The following is a 20,902-nucleotide window of genomic DNA, read 5'->3' as shown; positions in this document are numbered from 1 at the left end:
TGTTATATAAGTATGTGAGCGTCGTCATCAGATAAAGCAAGATAATAAAACCACATCACCCTTTTTGGAGGGGCGATTGTCTATTTTATGTTTGTATTTTTATTTTATTTATGTTTTATGTTGTTGTTTTCCCCCAGAAACAATAAAAAAAGAAGGGGATCATTTTTGTCCATTTTTTATTATTGAACCATACTGCAGTAGAAGTACCAAATATTCAATCGTTGGCCAATATACAAAACTACTTCAATTTTCAGATTGTTTAAAACTTAACTTAACTTCACTTAACAGCAAAACATAATAATATGTAAGAGTTCATACATTTATGCAAAAAGTATCTCACATTCCTGTGTGTTTATTTGTCAGGCATGCTCACATTATATTATATTATGAATAGTTCCAGATTAAGAGAACTACAAAAAATGTTTTCTGAATCATAGTAAATTTGTTCCTCTAACTAGGATGACTTGTCACGTGCTGCAAATGACAAAAATAGAATATAATCTATTTTTTGTAGTAATACACAATAGGTTCACACGTTCATGCTCTGGTTTTCCAACCTTTCTGCTCCACACCACGATCAATGCTTTCACACACACAGTTCTGACAAGGAATGAGAGATGGGAGGAGCAGAGCAGCAAGTGTTTGCACTTCCCCACTTTTTGCTCACGGAGCGGCTCAACCTGTTTAGCAAGTCTGTGAACTAGCAACAATAAAACAACAGAAGACATGCTGCATCTTATCGTGGCCCAAAATAAACTGTGTCAATCAAGTTTTAGTCATTTAAGAACACTTTAAGGGGCTATTTTTAATATTTACTTTAAATCATTAACTATATTCTTTATTATCTTAGTTGTGTGCTACTGAAGTCCTGAATTTGCTCTCAAAACCACACAGCTTGTTTTTATGGCTGCATTCCTGCACAGAGAGTGAAATATAGCCTGTCCCCAGAGGCAGAAACTACAAGAAAGGCACCCTAAGAACCCTTATTCCTTGAAGGAGACATGTGGTTATTGTTGTGGTTATGTCCATTCAGTAAGTTAAGTTTGTTTGGCTGTAATGTAAATGATCTCCTTTTACTTAATTAACTATCTATGTGTAGTTTTTTAGACAATCTGAGTCTGTGTCTGCATATTTTTAAATAGTAAAGAAATGTTTTTTTTAGTTTAACTATGTGCACAGGGCCTGGCCCAGTGGTGAATGAGGCCTGAAGAAGACTCTGATTTGGGAGCCAATGGGGTTAAACTCATCACCCTACAGTCAACACTAGCAGTGTTTTAATACAACTTGAACATTTTTCCAAGTTTAACTGGTTAGGTCTAAATCAATTAAGGATAATTGCAACTTATTGGCTATGAAGATCTTTTCTTTATGCATTTTAAAATATATATTTTTAAACAATTTAAAATCTTTTGAATAAGCCTCCCGAAACCATCGTTTCCAATAGTCAAACAGGAGGGTTGGGTCTCTTGATGGTCTGGGTGCCAGCAGTGGCTCAGTTCGCTCATGCCTCAGCCCAGTTCTGAGCATGTATAAATGTCTGACATTACATATATTCTAGCCTCTATCAAAGCAACAAAACCAGTAAAACCAGTAGTAGTATTTTTTTTTCCAAGTGAGATTTTGTGGAACAACAAACTCCCCATCACACCCAACCTATTTGTTTTCCAGTTACTGCTCATAAAATTTCTAGAAATGGCCTCAGCGACCAGGGCAGGTATGCAGGTTCATACCAGTGAACTATAATATTAAAAAGTTTTTCCTTTTTTTTTTTTCTGAAAACTTAATTACTGAGTGAGACACATTAGGTAGATTAAGTACACTGGGACTGACGTTTTCAATGTTGTATGTTTTTCAGCAAATGAAAACACAACATTTAAGATTAGAATATTACATCGTTTTTATCTTTTTAATAGAGAAATGTGTGCTTGATGAAATGGATGTATATTATCCACTTAAAGGGGCAGCATTATGTATTTTCCAGGCACATAGAGCCATTTTATAGAACAATCGGGTAACTATATTACCTTTGGTTGTTATAAAAATGCTTAAAAGAAATTTGACTTTGTAATGTGACATGTTGGAATTGGCCTCTTTGTCTTTAAGAAGCTCCTGCCCTTTCTGACTCTCAGTCATCACAACTGAGAACAACTGTTCTTAGAAGTGCTTTACTGAGAGGTAGTTTGTATGATAAGGTCATCAGACCCACAGTTCTACCAAATGTTTTCTATTTGCTGCTGCTGCTAGTCTTATGGAGCTGAGTGGAAAAGCGTGTTCATGTCAAAATGAATCTGCAGCAATCCGTCACTTGTGGGTTTATTGAAGAAATTCTTTCTCTGGGAATATTAGCCCCACTTACAGTAATTTTAAACCAGATCATATTAGTAAAGATGAAAAAGATACTGTATGCTAAGTTTAGTAGTTTCTATTAAATATAAGTATGCACATTGATAAGAGGATCTCAGTCTGAGGTGAAATTAGCAACAGACGATGCAGAGACCACATTTCGGTCAGGACTGTTTCATGCATTTGTGCAGATATTTTCTTTTTTTCTGGCTACAGGCTAAACACAACTTCTCATCAGTGGATGCATTGAGGTCGGTGAGTCATTCAGGTGCTTTTTGGCACATTTACAACAGGATGTCATGTGCCTAGCCGAGAGGAATGGCTTCAGAGTGCTGTGGAGAGAGACAGTTATTCTTTTGTTATGTTTCTCCCATCCCCACAAAGAAACTCTGGACCTCATTCATGGCGCTTTGATTACCAGTCTAACCAAGCGGCGGGTTTTTTTTCCCCCCCACGTAAGTGGGACAGGACGGCCAGATGCAGAAAGTCAAATCTGACTTGTGGTGAGAATCTTAGATCCTGCAGAGTTTTGAATACTTTACTGCAGTAAAAAGTTTTGTTTGTCTTTCCAGATGTGGGGAAAAAAAAGTCAAGTAACAATGAAAGAGAGAGGGAGGCCATCGTGACACTTAAAAACGTAGACATTTCTTACAAATAAGAGGCAAAGAAAGGAAAGTGAGTAAAGTGAGTTCCTTAATCCCTTATCTGTCATGATGACAACACCGATGTCCTCATGGAGCCCTAACATGTAGGCGTTTTGGGGGTGTCAGGTAAGGGGCTAGCCATCAAAAGTCCCCTAGGAAAAACTCTGACAGGAAGAGATCTGATTGACCCAAAGCCACAACTGAATTAGGAGACCAGTTTCTGAGAGTTAACAGATTAGGTGATTAATTGTGGTCATAGTAAACAAATCTAATTTTCAACTGTGAGAGGAAGATTTCCAGGTTCAGGCTTGACAGGATGAGTTTGTTTTTTTTTTAAAAAGCCATTGCTACAAAGTGAGAATGAGATAAACAGGCTTGACTGGGCCATGAAACACTGCTGATGGAGTTCTGAAAACTGGAAGACGGTGTGATGAATGAAAATTTGAAATATTCGGTTCCTCAAGCAGGATCTTTCTACGCTGTTAAGTAGGGGAAAGAATGGTTCCTGGTTTGTCAGAGGTTCATCGTACAGCAAGATGATGACCCAAAGCATTAGTCCAAACTATGCCAGAACTAGCTCATAAAAAAAATAGTAAGCTTGAAAACATGGAGTATCCAGATCAGTCTCCAGACTTACTCTCTTCAAGCTGGGTGTTGGGAGTTTGGATAGAGCTGAATGAAAGCGAAGCAACCTTCAACCTTCAAGTGCCACATACTCATGGACATTTCTGCAATAGAAACAGGAAGAACTCTCGGAAGAGTCTTTGATTTCTCACATAGAAAAAACATCTACAAGTTTGTTCAGCCGTTATATCTGCAAAAGGTGGCAACTTTGATGAGACTAAAGTTTAGAATAAATGTTGACCTATGAACTGATTCTCTGATTCATTTTTAGCCTCAGTCGCTTTCACTTCTTTGTGCACTGGGACTTTGACAAATTGAGGCGTCTCAAAACTTTTGACCAGTTGTGTAAAAAACGTTTTCCCTCTGCGAAGTGGCTGTTCATCACAGAGCGCTAGAGAGTACTTTCCTGTATCTTCTGGACTGAGAACTTGCATGTTTCTCCAGGAATCTGTTGAAGCCACTTCCACAAATGTAACCATTCATCTGTAATCTGATTTTGCATTAGAGAGGAAGAAATTTTTTTTGCTAAATCCGATTTAATTCAGAAATTCTTCTCAATAAAACTAATAAAACCCTAGTCTGTATGTTTTGGATAAGGATTAAAAATCAAGTCCACATGACGTGTAAAAAAAAAAAAAATCCCCTTATTTCTTCGCTTTCCCAGCAGCGCCCCCTGCCGTCCCCTCTTCTTAACGCCTTAACGTCTATGGTCACGTGTCAGCCACTGCGATTCGCTGAAAAGTTTGACTCGACACAAGGAGCCTGCACGGAGCTGCAAGGCCGAAAAGAAGCGGATAAGTTTTATTAGTCTGTTCTTCCCTCGGAGCGAACATGGAATCCGTAGCTCAGGTAACATCAGGGGCCACAACACTCAGAGGAAACCAGGATAAAAGTTTTGTTTTTCAACCAGCAGATCTCCTTCTCTGGTTTTTTTTTTTTTTCTCGATAAGCCCACCTCGGTAGCAGATTACTTCATATTTTCTAACATATTCTGTATTTATGTTTATTAGAAAGTGCTCTCATCGGGATTCACTCTCGACTTTGGACCCCTGAAGGAGCCTCTGGCGTTCATCCGTGTGCTAGAATGGGTGAGTTTTACAGGATTTCTGCTCCATATGGCCCGTGTGGTTCTGGGTGTGTATTTACGCGGGTAGCTCATCTCTGCTTGCCAGAAATACCTCACAAATTGATTAGGCAGTTGGTCTTGTGATCCTCCCCACGCCCAGAGGAGTTATTATTTGAGCTTCAATGTGGAATGCGTTGCACTTTCGTGGTTTATGTCAGACTGAATCATGCCCAAACCTCTGCAGCTCCGGGTGGAAGTGGGCAGTTGTTGCGAAACATGCGGAGAAATAATTGCAGCATCTAATATAAACATTTTCAGCTTTCATCTATCCATTGCCTCACAATTTTTACCCTTTTATTTTATTTTATTTTAAAAGAGTGAGCCCTACATTGAAAATCATGTTATCGAGACTTCCTGTCAACATTTTTCATGTCAAATACGAGGAAGCATGCACTCATGTATACGAGCGTTAGATCAGCACTTTTCATTTCATCACCCTCTTCCTCATTTCTTTCCTTCAACTGTGTGTCCCCTCTGTTTTCCCCTCTGTGGTTACAGGTTTTTTCCATATTCGCCTTCGCTACGACTGGAGGTTACAGCGGATCCACCAGCTTCAACATCCAGTGCAAAGGAGGCAAAACTGAGGAAGTAACTGCGTTATTCAACTACCCGTTCAGGTACGTCCAAGTAATCCCAGGTCACCCAATCAGGGATTGTTTTGAGTTTCCCCTGCTAGGATTACCTCAAGATAAAAAAAAAAAAAGCATTTAGACTAAAATCTTAAGCAAAAAAAGATACAGATGTAACAAGAGTTTTTTATAGAACAGGAAACAACGAACAAACCTGTTGCATTAAAGGCACAGTCTGTAATTTTTTAAAAACCATGAACTGTTCTTTACCTCTCAGATCTCGTATTGCCAAGAGTTTGTAGAAAAAGGAACAAATCCTTAGAACTGTGGTAGTCTAAGAGCTACTCACATTTACTCTACTTTAGCTGTTTTTAGTGATTTAAAGGGGGATTGTTTGTAAAATCAAAGTTTTTTAGCTTTACATCATGTTCTGATGTTAATTCCTCATAAGAAACACACCCGCTTTTATTATTTCATGCAGAAATCCTTTTAATCTCCCGTGGCAACCATTCAGCTGTGCAAAACGGCTGGGTGGGCTCCTCCTCGGAGCTGCAGTTTCCATATTTCTGCCTCAAAGCGCAACCCTCTGCTGCGACTCGCACAGTCAGCTCCTGCAGACTAGCCAGCAGCATTTAGCAAACACCTGGTGGATCTGCGTGCCTGCCGAGCTCTTTGTATGAGCTACTTCTCAGTGAAATGCCACTCAAAACTTTAAAGGGTTAAAAGAGGAGTGATGATTTTCTGAAAGTTGGAGCAGGACTTTCTCAAAAAGACACAGGCCCAATTTCAAGGTGTTAAATTATGAAGTAAAATTTCTCTGTCTTGTTTGACATATACAGAATTTTTATAACAACTGAAGGTCACATAGTTACTCGATTGTGCTATAAAATGATACTATATGGCTGGGAAACACATAGTACTGCCTCTTTAAAACAACTCAAACAAATAGACACGACACTGTTTTAGTGGAAAATAAACCTCTAGACTGAGACTAGACTATTCCTAATACACAGCTGTTAAGCTCTTCACTGTTTTTGACCATTTTAGTGGTACTACTCTTGGGGGCTGCTGGCTGAATTTATCCCCCTGATCAAGTAACAAAATGAACAGTGATTGGTTGTGAAAGTGTCGATATTTGATATCCATTAACATAATGTTTGTAATCCCATGGGTTTGAAAATTTGTCCAATAGGGTGAAGGATGTGACTGTAAACTCGCTGAACCTCACCTCAACTCTTCAACACTATTACATATCTGCCTTTATTTTGCTGTAGCATTAGAAGATATTATGAGAAAATCTTTACACACCTGACTCTGTAGCAGACACATGGATATTTTTCAGGCAGTGAGTCAAACTTTTTATAATAAAAAAAATAAAATAAAATAAGAAGGTGTTCCACGGCTCAGAATCAGGCCAAATCAAAAGACGTGACAGGACGTTATTTCCACATCATTATGTTGTTTTTGTGACTGGAAATATTTTCCAACATCTGTTTGCTTAGCAGTGTGTGGGGAAAGGGTAGGACTCCGTTCTGCAGAGACTGAGCGATTCGTTCCAGCGCTTACTCTTGCGTCTGTTTTGAAAGGATTTTAAACCACTGCAACAGAATTACTGAAGATATTAGCCGTTTCACAATGCAAAGTTATTTTAAAACTGTGGTTTCTTAGAGAAAAAAAAAAGCTCATTTGTGTGCAAAGGTTGATGGACCATCCCTATGAGGTTCCTGACTGTGAACCCAACGGAACGACACACAACTACTTCCTGACCGGAGATCACTCGTCCTCTGCACAATTCTACGTCTGTATCGGGGTTTTGGCTTTTCTCTACAGCACCGCCTCGTTAATCCTGTATCTGGGCTATCAGCACTTGTACAGACAATCCACTCGGGGTCCCATCATGGTACGTTTGCATGGATTTCTTGCATTCTTTTCTTGCTTTGTTTAAACAGACTTGATAAATGTGGATCAAAAGAAACCTCAAGCAAGAAATGTCGTGGAATAATTGTATCTACACCCTCGTCCTGAATCTTACTTGAGTTCGGAGAAAGTGTAGCAGAGCCGTGTGAGTGAAGGACTGTGAAGGGTGTGGTTGTCAAACAAATGAAGGACATTGGTGTTGTGCAAACGTTTCTGTGAGGAAGCACCACGGGCAACACTGGAGGAGCAATGTTGCTGTGTTGTCATAAGCTAGTGAGGCAGGTGACTGTGAGGAATCTCGGCCACAGCAGAAGAAATCTGTTGCTTACTGAAAACATTGGCTTAGAGAAGCTTCTCTGGACTATTGTTCAGGATTTAAAGATTTGCTTGTTTCCATTTTGGTTTACTTCTAGGAAATTTTGTAAATGTATATAGCCATAAAAAAAAACACAACTTAAAAAAACCCAACACACTCTCAACTAGATTTTGGAGTCTGAATGGGAGAAAAGAAACGGATATAGAAGTGAGTAAAAACAAGATTTAATTCAATTTTTTTTTGTTTGAAAAACATATGAGCAAATATTTAAATTTGCATTTCCATGTTTTAAAGCAATGAAAGCATATATCTATTCATGCCTAGGAATATTTTTTAAAAATGCTGTTTTTTGTTATTTTAAAATGTGACTAGAAAACAAAATGAATTACTTCAATTTTTCACAAAAAGGGGAAAAAAATTATATTTATTATTTTGCTTTACTTCAATTTTGCTTATTTTCCATAAAAATGGAGTTACCTTTTGCTTTACATTTCCTAATTTATGATGAGAACATCCACTTTCCCAAACATGTGTAGATACATGTGTGTTTTTCTTTATCTTTGTAGACAACTTAGTGCAGATGATTTAAAACAGTTGGTGTTGTCAAATCTACAGAGTTTAATACAAAAAAAGACTTGCAATAATGACATTTTTAGATTCAGTCATGCTGTAAAAATTGGGACATGTGTGAATCCAGGGGCTTTTTCCCCCCCGTGTTCAGCTGCCTTCCTCTTATTTTCTTTTGAACTGCATAAAACACATCCGATGAGTGATAAACAGCTACTCAGATATGTTCTGTAGTGTTATGATTGGTTCAATCAAATCAGGGGGGGAAAAAACCATTCTGTCTTATTAAACCTGCTTGTTTATGTATGGCCCTGAAACTAAACACAAGATTAAACCTGTTTTTATACTTCCTTGTTTGCTGTTTCTCTAGGATCTGCTGGTGACTGCATCCTTGGCTTTCCTGTGGCTCGTATCATCCTCCGCCTGGGCTAGAGGCTTGACTGATGTCAAATCAGCCACTAGTTTTGAAACTATTTCCCGTGTTCTTGAAGTTTGCAAGCAAAACAACACTTGCACCCCAGGAGCTTTGCCCTCTATGGGCAAATTAAATTCTTCTGTGGTGAGTTATAACACAACTTGGCATTTCTTTGCACAAAAAAAATCAGGTTTGTATCTAGACAGGACTGTTCCATGTTTTGCACAAACGACTGTGTCTTTTCTGTGAGTTTTGTTGGGCACACTTGTCAAGTGGAATTAAAAACAAAAGAACATGGTTTTCAATCAAAATTTTAAAAAGGTCGGAAAAGTGTTGTGTGCATTTTCTGGCTTTTTTTTTTAAGACTCTTTAAAATTCAGTGCAACCAGTTTCCTTCAGAAATCATCAGGATTAGCTTGCACAGCAATATCTCCAGGTCTGAGTGTCACAGAGGATCAGGATTTTCTTTCTGAAAAATGAAACGGCTTCACAAAACTACCATCCTTCACTGACACACCAGGGAAAGTAAGCATTTGTCAGAAAAGCAGTCAAGAGATTCAGGGTAACCAAAACAAGTAGGAACTGCAGAGAAGAATCTGTTGACAGGAGCAATATAAGTTATGCACTCAACCAATCTGTCACATTAATGGGAGGCTGGAAAAGATGTTCCTGAAAAAAGTCAGAAGTTCTGCTTGCAGCTTCCCACATGTCATGTAAAACAAAAGGCAAGCATGTGGATGAACATGTTCCCATCGGTTTAGGTCAGAGCTAAACAGATTGCTGGCAATTCACGGTCAATCATGGTGGTGGCAGCATCACACCCTCATTCTTTTTCTTATGCAGGTTCTAAGACGTTGCTCAGAGTTAATGGGAAGACGGTTAGTTCAACATACGAGGCAATCTTGGAAAAAAAAATCTTTAGAGACTTTAGTGGAGGTTCACTTTTCAGCAGGACAACATGAAGCCAGAGCCACAATGGAAATGTAGATGAATCTGATTAAACTTGAGCTGCTTTGCAAAGATGGATGGACCAAACTGTCAACGATGTTAGAAACATTAATTCTCTCAAAGACTTATAGCTGTAATGAAAAGAAAAGGTAGTTCTGCAAAGTATTACCTCTCTGGAGTAATTACAAATTATTTATAAAAGGGGGGGAGGGGAAAGTAAAACCATGCATCCTTTTCGGCTAATTTTCAATTTCTGTCCTAACTCCTCTGCAGATATTTGGATTCCTTAACCTCATCCTGTGGGGAGGAAATTGTTGGTTTATATACAAAGAAACCCCTTTCCACAAGACAAACCAGCCTGCCAACGTTGAAGCTGGAGCGACGCCATCGTAACTGCATGGCTCCCTCATTTGAAAAACAGTCTATGTGCAGCTGACTGCACTTTTTGCAGAAAAGATTCTAATTTTATGTTGTTGTTTTTTTGCTTAATCAGACATTTATTTTTTAATTTTTGTCATTTCATCTCAAAGGGTACTAAAATTTATTGTTTAGCCAAGTGTTAATACAGACTGACCCATGTAATACTAAAGCATACAGACGTTTGAGTTTTGAGTTTGTAGATGACACAGGTACAAATGCAAAACCTGCTTTAACAGCTGCACACCTTTTTCATAGGATACTGTACAGTATCTTTGTTCCATGCAAATTTTCTGCAATTAAATATTGTACAAAACTCAGGGCTGATAAGAATATTAATCAGACTTCCAGTTTCAGTTCAAGTACTTGAATGTGTTTAGTTAAAATGAAGCCCACGTTTAAATTATATAAATGCCACTGTGAGATTATTATGTAAAGGCCAAATAGTTATTTTTTCTTGTTTTCGCAGTCATAATAATTGCTGTTACAGTAATGGTAATATTTCTAGTTTAGACTAACATCTGAATATCGTGCTGAATGCAGTGTTTCCGTTGAATCCGTTAAGAGCATTTTACTGTTACAATTTCAAATGAAGAAAAATTTCTCGTTACATTAGATATACTTTCGCCTTGTCTTTTTGGAAAATGTCCAAGAAAGTGTATTTACAGTGTTTGTGTTTGGTTGTACTATTGTTTAATACAATTAATTGCTTCAACAGTTGAGATGTGTTTAAGTTATTCTTACTTCACTTCATGTCTCTCGGTCTGTATCTGTTTTGCCTCTCTACCTGCTCTTTGCAATAAGAAAAATTAATTTGCCAAGAAAATGGTTGTCCGTTTTGAAAATTTATAAAAAACAATATGCGCGTTTCATCCCCATGTCTGCCGTAGTTGTTTCCTCACAGTTTAGTTGAATTATGCTTATTTGGAACATTTTTCTTTGCTTTATCTGCTTAAAACGTTTAGTGTGATTGCTTAAGGACTTACTAGTGCTTTCAGTATTTAAATTTAGATGTCAGTAACGAACCTCAGAATAAGTCAAATGATGCCAAACAACCTTAGGTTCTGTCACAAAAATAAATTATTGTAAATGCGCGGACAAGGCAGGTTTTCTGTTACGTGAAGAGGAGGTATTATGTTTTTTCCAGGTATACAGGGCCATTTTATAGCCCAATAAAGTAACTATACTGCCTTCTATTGTTATGAAAATGCTGTATATGTCAAACATAAAAGAAATTTATAATTTATGCCTTGAAATTGGTCTCTAAAGCTCCTACTCTTTCTGACACTCCGCCTTCAACACAATGTCCGTCCATGATGACACGATATTTACTTCTTTCCCCAAGTATTCAGTTAGATTCATGCTTTGTGATTGACTGGGCCACTACCATGCAGCTTAACTTTTATTTCTCTAGAACCAGTTTATAGTCTTCAGATCTGTTTAGGATGATTATTCTGCTGAAAGAAAAAGAAAAAAAAACATCCACCACTGTTTTATATTCTAATTCTTGTCATGATTGTCACAGTGAATTTTCTCCAATTATATGATGTCTGCCAGTGCAGTATGATGAAACCCCTGGCACCAATGTGTTTGGAGTGAATTCAGAGCACCTCTTGGCTGATTTATGGTAAAATGACCTTATTCAAATTTTGACCTTAACAATTGAGAAGCTTAGAGATTTTGCTGTCACCACTACAATCAGTGTGTTTGATCTCCTTCTCTTTACTTTATTTATACTAATGTATTAGATTATAAAGAATCATTTATAAATCGTTGCAGGTTAACGTTAATGGTTGTACGATGCATGTTTTACCACCAGAGGGCAGTAAAACACTGATCAATGGTTTAGAGCAGCGTTTCCCAATTCCGGTCCTCAGGCCTCCCTGCTCTGCATGTTTTAGATGTGCCTCTATTCCAGAGCAGCTGATTCAAATGATTGCATGACCATCAAGTGCTGGAGAAACCTGTTGATCACCCATATATTCAATCCAGGTGTGCAGCAGAAGGGAAACACCTAAAACATGCAGGGCAGGGAGGCCTGAGGACCGAAATTGGGAAACGCCGGTTTAGAGCATCTTGACTGAGCTATGCTCTATGAAAAAGCATTTACTCAATCTAGTCAATCTACTAAAGCTGATTGACTGTATATTAAATGTATGAACAACAGTTAGATTTCAATAGAAGGGTTATATATGGTGCTATGAGTGGAGCACCACCTAATCCACAGATCTAACCCACTATGTATTAGGCAAAGCAGATCAGAACTTTGCAATAAAGTTAGCATCACAGTTTAATTGCCTTATGATTTATAGACAAATGAAAACGACACAAGATGTAAAACTGTATCTTTTATTATGTCAAATTATTGTGTATTACTCTTCTTTAATGCCTATAGTTTGCAGCTATCCTGCAGCCAGAGAAGCTTTTAAGCATACCATGCAAAGCCATTATCCTTCAGCTACGAGGCCTCTGAGTTTTTATGGCAGTGACCAACCTTATCATTTTTAAAGTTGTGGTCAATAAACACAGTGCTTTCAGTGCTGCTTAAAGCTCCCTTCTTATGCTATGGCCTCGGGTAAAAGCAACAAGCTTTCTGCCTCACCTACTCATGGCTGATTGCTACTTTATAGCTATGGATGAAAGATGATTATGTGCAGCGGGGTAGTAAGAACGCGTTCTCTTCCCTTTTTAACCTGGCTGGATTTATCTGATCTTAAGAGCAAAGAGCCTGCAAGGTGCGGAAATAGTAGGTTTGAGGGTTTTGCTTAAAAGATGCTGTAAATGTGAGCAAGTTAGAGACGTTACACAGTCCTGAGGAAATCTATTTATCTACTATTTAGTGAGCTTCTCATACCCACTTGTTTTTCAGAAATTCAGTGGACCCCTCTGTTTCCCACTTCCCTCACTCACCTGCCAGCATCTCCCTACATCGTATGGCATAACAATCTAGTAAAGCACTGTGTTTTTAATTTCTTATGGCTTTAGGAACAAAAAAAATCCAATACTGATTGAATATAACTAGAGGCTACATACAGTCTAGTCACTGCCGATTAGGATTTATATCTCTTAAGTTATTTTTTTTTTTAAAAAGAAAGAAAGAAACGTGGCACTCTCTACATGCAGGTTTTGATACCATGTTCAGGCATTTTCTGTTTGCCCAGCCATTTCAATAAAAAATAACTAATTCCTACCCTGCTTAAAAATAAACATTTATAATAAGACTTGGATGTTGGAACAGATAACATTAGCACAAAGGCAGACAAAATGTAAAATGAACAGTATTGGAATATACAAGAATACAGTCAGTACATCAGAACAGTACACAGCTAATCAATACTAAACACAGAATGCGAGTCTTAATACATACATGTATATATATATATATATATATAGATAGATATTTATATTGTTTAAATAGATATACACAAAGGCAGATTTGCTTTGGAGAAAAATAGCCGAGATTTTCCCTTTATGTCAGGACCTTTGCAAAAAGCACTTAACAAAACGCAATGGAGAACCATGATACGAACTGTGGAGGTCGAACATCAGAGTGGATCTAGTGGAAATGTATCTCCTTCTTGATAATGGTTGATTAATGTGCCGAGCTACTCAAAAGCCATGATATAAGTTTGTGATCTCAGCTTCTAGAGCTGTCTTAAGTGACACCATTATGATGGATAAAAAGCACACATTTCAGCTGCAAAAGGACAAAAAACAAGAAAAACCCTTAAAATGGTTCTCTCTCTAGGACAAACGCTGCCTGTCTGTGAGGGTTATATATGCAGCTTTTTTAAGTGTGGCTTGGTATTTTCTGCTGCTGTCTGTTTCTCCACCTGGTGTTTCAGCATGTGACAGAGTGATATGATTCGCACACACCACCTCTCTGACAAGTGTGACTTCCTTTTCTCACCCACTCAGGAGATGCTGCTGTGCATTCGGCAACTGTAAATATTCCAAGAATTTTGCGTAAGAAAACATTGCACCAGAAATGTGTAAATTGATTTTTTTTAAAGTTTCGAAGATGCGATTTTATGTATTCATCATTGTTTTAGAATTTTTTGTTTTGAATAACAAGTCAGAGGCATAAAGGAAATTTGGTATTGTGCTGCACTTTGCAACCACATGACTCAGTTGGGAGTGAAAACACTTGATGAAAGCTTCAGGCAAATTGCAGACTTCTTAAAGGGCATCGCATTCATTGCTGAGTGATTGCTTTCCAGCCTAAGAAAGGGCAGCTTTATAATGACCGGGAAAGACGCAAACAAAGCAAACACATCTGGGCTGAACTGAGGCTGTCAGTACAGATGAAGGCAAAGAAAATGCCTCGTTTTGTGTCACGGTGACGATAACATGATCGATCCCCACTGGTTCAAAGAGAGAAAGACATGGAAGGCAGACTCAAACTTCTTCCAATCAAAAGATAAAAATAGCATTTACGCCCAGCTGGCCTTATTGTGCTGCAACATAAACCCAGGACAGATTAATGAAACTGCTCCTTCTGGATGAACCAAAGCGTTCAATGTTTAAATAATATTCTAAGGGTATCTAAAGGGATATTTGAAGAATATTTGAAGATGGGTTCTGAAGAGGTTTAAGCAGTTATTGTGTCTCCAGGAGATAAGGACAAATTTGAAGGAAAGAAACTCAGTCTGCTGCATTTTATTCTAAGCTAGAATAAAATGCTGCATCTCCATTATTCATAAGCTTATTTTTAAGATGGAAACCATTAAGGTTACTCAGACCCCAATGCTTTACTGCTGATACAACAAACATCAGATTCTAGCAAGAAAGGGAGAAAAAAAGGCTACATTTCAGGTGTGACACTGGGAACTATTGATTGAACCGAACCTCATTTTTCAAACTACATCTCATTTATCACATCTGAACACAGGCTTGCCTACTCAAACAATAAAAAAGTATAGACTTTCAGCTTTCCCGTAATGTGCACCTCTTCTCTTAAGAATAAAATAACATAATGCAGCATAAGCTAAGCATCTGAGCATCTGAGCTTTAAGCTCTGGATTAGCACAACCAATGCTGTTACTTTGCCAAGAAGAAAATTTAACAGCATTTGGCACCTCCGCGGACGACAACCAGAGCCGTCTCTGTCCTTGTAAGGAGTTTAGTACCTATGTGTTTACAGAATTGAGACAACATGTTAATAATCTGTCAGAACAAAATACCTTTCTGCACCTTATGTGCTTCTGCAGGCGACTGCGTACGATTACCTGTGAGAGGCGGTCAAAATATTGTCTGGTTTTCACTGCAGATATGCAGAAACAATAAGGGAGAAACTGAATGCACAATTATTTCAGCATATGGTTACGCAAAAATTGTCAACCGTGCAATTAGGAAATTTTTACTTATCATGTGTAATTGATAAATAGCTGCCAAATATGGCTTCATAACTTATATAAAGCAGGATCAATCTGTATCCGCTAAGGGTCAGATAAAAAATAGGGTAAAAACCTATTTCTGAGAAATCCATATGTTCTTACCTTGATTACATATCTCAAGCGTTAGGATCTTATATAATTTAATGTAATAGTTTTTATGGCATGCCGTGTCACTACGTATATATATAATTCGAGGTGAATGTCACTTCTACTCAGAGCCTGGTCACGTCAGTTTCTGTCTTTGTTTGATATGATGCAGCCTATCCAAATTTTTCATTAAAAATACAATTATGAGGAAACCACGGTTTTGATTTATACCAAAATGTAAAATGTTGTTTTTGAAATCTGCAAATTTTTACAATTCTCAATCGGTTGTAGTACATCGCTTCCTGAGTGCTGCTAACAACCACATTTCTTCTCTAATAGGTTCCACATCCTATATGCATCCTTTCCTTTCACAGTATGAATAGTAATTGCTACAGGTTGAAACGCTGGAAAAGTCTGGCTTATTGTCCTCTTTGACAACAAGACAATTCGCTTTGAGCTCCCTTTCAGATGCAATAATAAGTTTGCTATCCATCCCTCTAGCCTTTTCCCGCTCAAGGTCACAGTAGGAGTTTAAATTCAATAAATCATGGCTCTTAATGTGCCCATTAGCGTCACTGTCGTCTCAAACCACCATGGGAGTGTCTGAGAAGACGGAGCTAATGGACTCTGCTACCGATTTCTTCCTCTTCCCCTTCATGAGAGAGCCAGCCTCTCCATCCAAGTCGTCATTGTCCTCGTCCCCGTTGGGATTCACCTTGCCATTCTGGCCCTGCACGTCTTTGGAGTCGATGAACGCAACGTGCCTGTTCAGCTCGGCCTTCATCGCCGGGTCCTCGTGGGTGGGAGTGACGCTGAGCATCGAGGAGTGGATGCTGTCCTCGCCCCGGTTCTTCCCTTTGCTGGGACAGCAGAAACAGCGGCACGGTGTCAAGTAGAGGTACATGAGCACCAGCACCACACTGGCCAGGCAGCCCACCAAGGTAGTGTAAGCTGTGTTCAAAGTCTCCCCAGCCCCATGCATGGTGAAGTTGTGAACCTTCAGCACAATGTAGATGGTCTCATTAAAACTTTCGCTCACAGCAAAGCACGTGTAGGTCCCGGAGTCATCGTACCTCACCGGACTTATCTGCAGATTCCCGTTTGGCAGGACCTTTGCAGTCTGGTTGTCTCCTGACGTCCCGGGCAACGCCCAGGTCTTCATCATGTCACGGTGTTTGGTGTCACAGCTGAGGATCAACGTTTGCTCCAGGAAAGCCTCTTCGTCTGCCTCCTTGAACGTGCTGCAGTTCATGCTTTCGCCACTAAGATCGAAAATCTGGGTTTTCTGCGAATTAGGCAGGACGCACGTGAACTCGTCACTGAAGTCCACAACAGAGTTCAGCTTACGAATGTACCAGTGGGCCAGGAGTGTGTAGAGATTACAGGTACATTGCAGAGGGTTGTTGTGGAAGTAGAGGCCATTTTTAATCCAGGCAGGCAGCATATTAAGGTCATCTATGGGAACCTTTTTGATCCTGTTGGACGAAACGTCCAGGAGGCTCAGCTTTTCCAGGCGATACCTGTCTTTGATCAGCTCCCCTGGGAAGCGGGAGATTTGGTTCTGGCTGAGATACAGCTTCTGAAGGTTGATCATGGTGGCAAAGGCTGTCCTGTCAATCTGTGAAATTTGGTTGTTGTAGAGCAAGAGGACCTCCAAGTAGACCAAAGGCTCGAAAACAAACTCATCCAGCATATGCAGTTTGTTGGAGGACAGGTCCAAGTAGCGCAGTTGCTTCACATTTATAAAAGCTTCAGAGGAAAGGAAAAAGAGATCGTTGTGGCTGAGCAAAAGGTTATGGAGATTCGGAAGCTTGACAGTAGTCCATTCAGATCTGAGCCGAGATATGGCGTTGTAGCTGAGATCCAGCACAGTGGTATAGAGTGGCAGACCAGTGGGAACGGCACTCAGGTCCATCTTGGAGCAGCTGACGATGTTCGAGGCGCAGATGCACGTCGTATGGCAGTTCAGTGTCGACCCCGCTGCCTCAGGAAGCCAGAGGACGGCGGCGCAGAGGGTGAGAACCAGGCCCCATCTCTGCAGCTTATTCTGAAACTTACAGAGGGGTAAAGTTTCACCTGCTCTGGAGGAAGATTGCAACATGCTAGCAGTTGTTCTCAATCCTCGAGAGGTTTATTATGATCCCATTTTCAGGAAAACGCTCTAGGATGTAGGAGTCCCAAGCACATTGGTGAATAAAAGCTGAAAAATAAGACAAATATATTATTAGATTTTTAAAACAAAACATGAAAATACGCAGTTTCTGAAAAATACTCCAATCATATGAATACAATACAAAATTTCTGGATTTTACTTCTCTTTTAAATGGAGGATAAAACTGTCAACCAGAGGTAAACTGAACCAAGACCCCAAAATCTTCAGGAGGCCCCGAGAACACTTGAGCTCTCACGTAGGACATAATCCTCAAAATGTCATTTTTGTTCATTGGAATCTTTTTCTTTCAAGACTACTTCTCTGACTAACGCTCTTTTCCCCCTACTTATCAGATTAGGTGTGCAACCATGACTTGGTTGGTTTGACCTTTAACCCTGATCTTTCTATGTTCCTCGGCCATCATGACGCCGTTTGTTCACCAACGTTCTGCTAAAGCAGAACAGTTGCAGATACACTGTGACTACATTACAAACAGGTGGATTTGAGTTACTAACTAGATGCCTAGATCCTAGATTGGTGAATTATTCTGGAAATTATTTTTTATTTTCATTCTTCTTTGTTGGTAAACAATAAACAATAAATCAATTAATTGCATGATAAATTAAAAGAAACTCAATAATTTCTATTTGCATGATTTATCGTTTTTCTCTTTTACCATAAACTGGATGATAAAAATCTTCAGTCTGGTGCTTTGATCTCAACTAACCATTTTTTTGAAAGATAATTTTGTTTACACCAACTTCATAATTTGTTTTATTTGTTTTCTGCTGTTTTCTTTATTCTTTTTGAATATTTTAAATGTCTTATAGTTTCAGTGTTCAAATGTTAATTAGATTTTAAAGTTTATTGAGCTTTGAGATTGTCTTCTCAATGCCATTATTAATTGAAAAAGGTTTCCAAACAACAATATTATTGTTTATCGCAATAAGACCGGCCTAGGCATATCAGAAAATCCCAATAACACACATTAAAGTGTGTGTTTTTAAAGAGTCACGGTATGAAAAGGTTCGAAAGGAGTGAACACTTTAATAAGACACTGAAGTTTGATTAACTTAGTGAAGACTCCTAATTTATTACTAACAGATTTTTTTCTGCTGCTTGTACCTGAGCTAGAGTCACTTTTCATCCACACGGGAACTGCTGTGAAATCCATCTTGACATATATTTGCAAATTTTGCCAATAGCTGTCAGCCAAACTTGGCCCCTCCTTCCTGACTCAACCGAATCCGTGTTGAAACTGCATTCAATTAGCGCTGGAAGTCAAAGGTTGGAATGACATCACGGCCGAGCTGAGAGCGTTCTAGTTGCAAGTTGTAAAAGGTTGAGACTTGCTGTTTGATTTGGTGTGAACTGCTATTAGCAAAACAGGATGTTCTTATATTTATTTCACAACAAGTTGCTTGATTTTTTTTCTAAACAGTGAGCCAGTTGTTTAATGAGATAGTTATCATTAAAAGTGTAAATAAATAGTTAACACCTGCAACATCTACCACTTCTTTATGTGCTGCAGCCACATTCAGGGTTTCCCTCGGACTAGAAGGATCGCATCAGTTTTGGGACAGGCACACCTGTTCTGCAAAGGCACCTCAAAACAGAAAGGTAGGTCCTTTAAACAAAAAGGTAGAATTTAGAAAACACACAAAAACTTAATGCTATAAAAACCTAAATTGTGAACCCTACAATATTTAGTTAACAATACAAATATGCTTATTTATCATTGTTCATTTTAGACAGTATTTCTTTTAATTTCTTTGTTTCAAATGTGACCAGCTTTACATAGCTTTTTCCAGATCCGCCGGTTGATTACTTAATTAGGATTTAACTGAAGTGCAAAATAAATTACATTTATTGAGCTCAATACATTTATTGTGTTTGCCTTTTTAAGACTCTAGTTAGTGTATTGTCAACAATGTCTTCCAATAACACATAATTACCTCATCATATTTTCACATCTTCTTTTAAAAAAATGTTTTAACTGCTGGTGGATCTGGCTTAGAAAGTTTCTGGGGGGAAAACTCTCCACACTGGATGCAAAACTTTACTAGTCGGAGTACTAACTTTTGGGTCCCTCCTTTTATTCTTTCTTCCTTTTTTTTTTAACTGGTAACTGGAAAACACGACCTTTGAGTACAAACAGGACCCACCTTAAAACTGTGGGCAGCGGCTGAAGGGGCTAAGAAGTAGAAGCCCCCCTTATTAAAATCTGCTTAAGGCCCGGTACAATCTAGTGCCGGCTCTGGCGGACATTTCAACTTTAACCATCTTTTATGAAAAAAACTAAGAAAAATAAATTGTAATTAAAAAAAAAAAGAAATGCATTAACTCAGATTATTTCTGTTTAAAAAATTATATTTAATTTTAGTAAATGGTGTGTTTAGTGGACTCGTAATAAAAAATAACCCCCAGTGTAGAGGTTCGCGTAATTTTCCTTTCAGCCTTCACCTCTCCATCAGCACAACTTTCCTGTGCAGCTTTACGTGTCTGTCTTTAAATCAAACAGACACACAACACGGTGTTGTAACTAACCCATGTGTATTCACACTCCCTAAGACACAAACTGATTCCCTTTGCTCTGCCCATCTTTCCATCTCTACCTCGCCATTTCTTGATCTCCCTGACACAGATGCACGCTGCCGCACACAGTGAAAAAAAAAAAAAAAAGTCCAAACAAATAAACGCACACAGGCAAAATCATGCAAATATCAGTACTACCACGTCGTGTCATGTTCATAAACTGCCCTCCGCTCATTTTATGTAAGAGCCGTGCAAGCCGTTGCACTGCACGATCATGTTGACAAAATAACAAGTACAAAGAAATAAAGATGGAGAGAACACTTGCCTTCAGTCGTCGGGGTGCAGCAGCAGAAGGCGACGCTGGTTTCGTGAAACCAGATCCCTGCGTTTGTTTACGGCGGTTCTGCAGACGAGGAGCTGTCTGAGCGAGCTTCCGCGTCTGCTGCTGAGGACGGCTGGTGCAGGGAGGAGGGAGAACCCCTGCTCAGATCTCTTTGGCAAAAATAATAATCCCGCTCCACGAGGCATCTAACACCCGGTGCAAAATTACGCAAAAAAAAAAAAAAAAAAAAAAAAAAGATTGCTTACGTAAAACGCAGAAATCAGGCGTTCTTTTAACCAATCACCCTCATTTAGTTATCAGATTCTAGTCGGTTGTTGTTGTTTTTCTTTTATCATTAGCACGTTTGGGTCCGGAGCGAGGAAGATTCTGGAGCATTTTGGTGCAGGTTCGGTTTAAGTCCGGTCTGATCATCATCATCATCATCATCATCATCATCATCATCATCATCAGCGCAGCAGCAGCAGCAGCGGGAGCCACTGGGATCATTAAAAATGAGCAGTCTA

General features: G+C 38.9%; 2 protein-coding genes across 2 annotated transcripts; one reads left to right on the top strand and one right to left on the bottom strand.

Moving 5' to 3' along the window:
* Positions 1-4,307: 4,307 nt before the first annotated feature.
* sypl2b (synaptophysin-like 2b) lies at positions 4,308-10,606 on the top strand. The gene is made up of 6 exons (XM_028021130.1): positions 4,308-4,460; positions 4,622-4,699; positions 5,236-5,354; positions 7,005-7,206; positions 8,477-8,665; positions 9,743-10,606. The coding sequence occupies exons 1-6, from the start codon at positions 4,443-4,445 to the stop codon at positions 9,860-9,862; spliced, it is 726 nt and encodes a 241-aa protein (XP_027876931.1). The 5' UTR covers positions 4,308-4,442; the 3' UTR covers positions 9,863-10,606.
* Positions 10,607-12,221: 1,615 nt separating this feature from the next.
* On the bottom strand, positions 12,222-19,185 carry amigo1 (adhesion molecule with Ig-like domain 1). The gene is made up of 2 exons (XM_028019570.1): positions 19,020-19,185; positions 12,222-17,569 (listed from the first exon to the last, which is right to left on the bottom strand). Exon 2 carries the CDS (start codon positions 17,468-17,470, stop codon positions 15,953-15,955), a length of 1,518 nt encoding a protein of 505 aa, XP_027875371.1. The 5' UTR covers positions 17,471-17,569; positions 19,020-19,185; the 3' UTR covers positions 12,222-15,952.
* Between the last annotated feature and the right edge of the window lie 1,717 nt (positions 19,186-20,902).

Source organism: Xiphophorus couchianus, chromosome 1 (genome assembly GCF_001444195.1).
Source record: "Xiphophorus couchianus chromosome 1, X_couchianus-1.0, whole genome shotgun sequence".
NCBI lineage: Eukaryota > Metazoa > Chordata > Actinopteri > Cyprinodontiformes > Poeciliidae > Xiphophorus > Xiphophorus couchianus.
This window is presented reverse-complemented; position numbering and strand designations above follow the sequence as displayed.

Excerpts from the sequence above, each read along its gene's own strand:
- sypl2b (XM_028021130.1), top strand. Across the intron at positions 7,207-8,476 it reads CCACTCGGGGTCCCATCATG|GATCTGCTGGTGACTGCATC; the intron begins GTACGTTTGCAT and ends CTGTTTCTCTAG. Across the intron at positions 8,666-9,742 it reads GCAAATTAAATTCTTCTGTG|ATATTTGGATTCCTTAACCT; the intron begins GTGAGTTATAAC and ends ACTCCTCTGCAG.
- amigo1 (XM_028019570.1), bottom strand. The coding sequence starts at position 17,470 with ATGTTGCAATCTTCCTCCAGAGCAGGTGAAACTTTACCCCTCTGTAAG.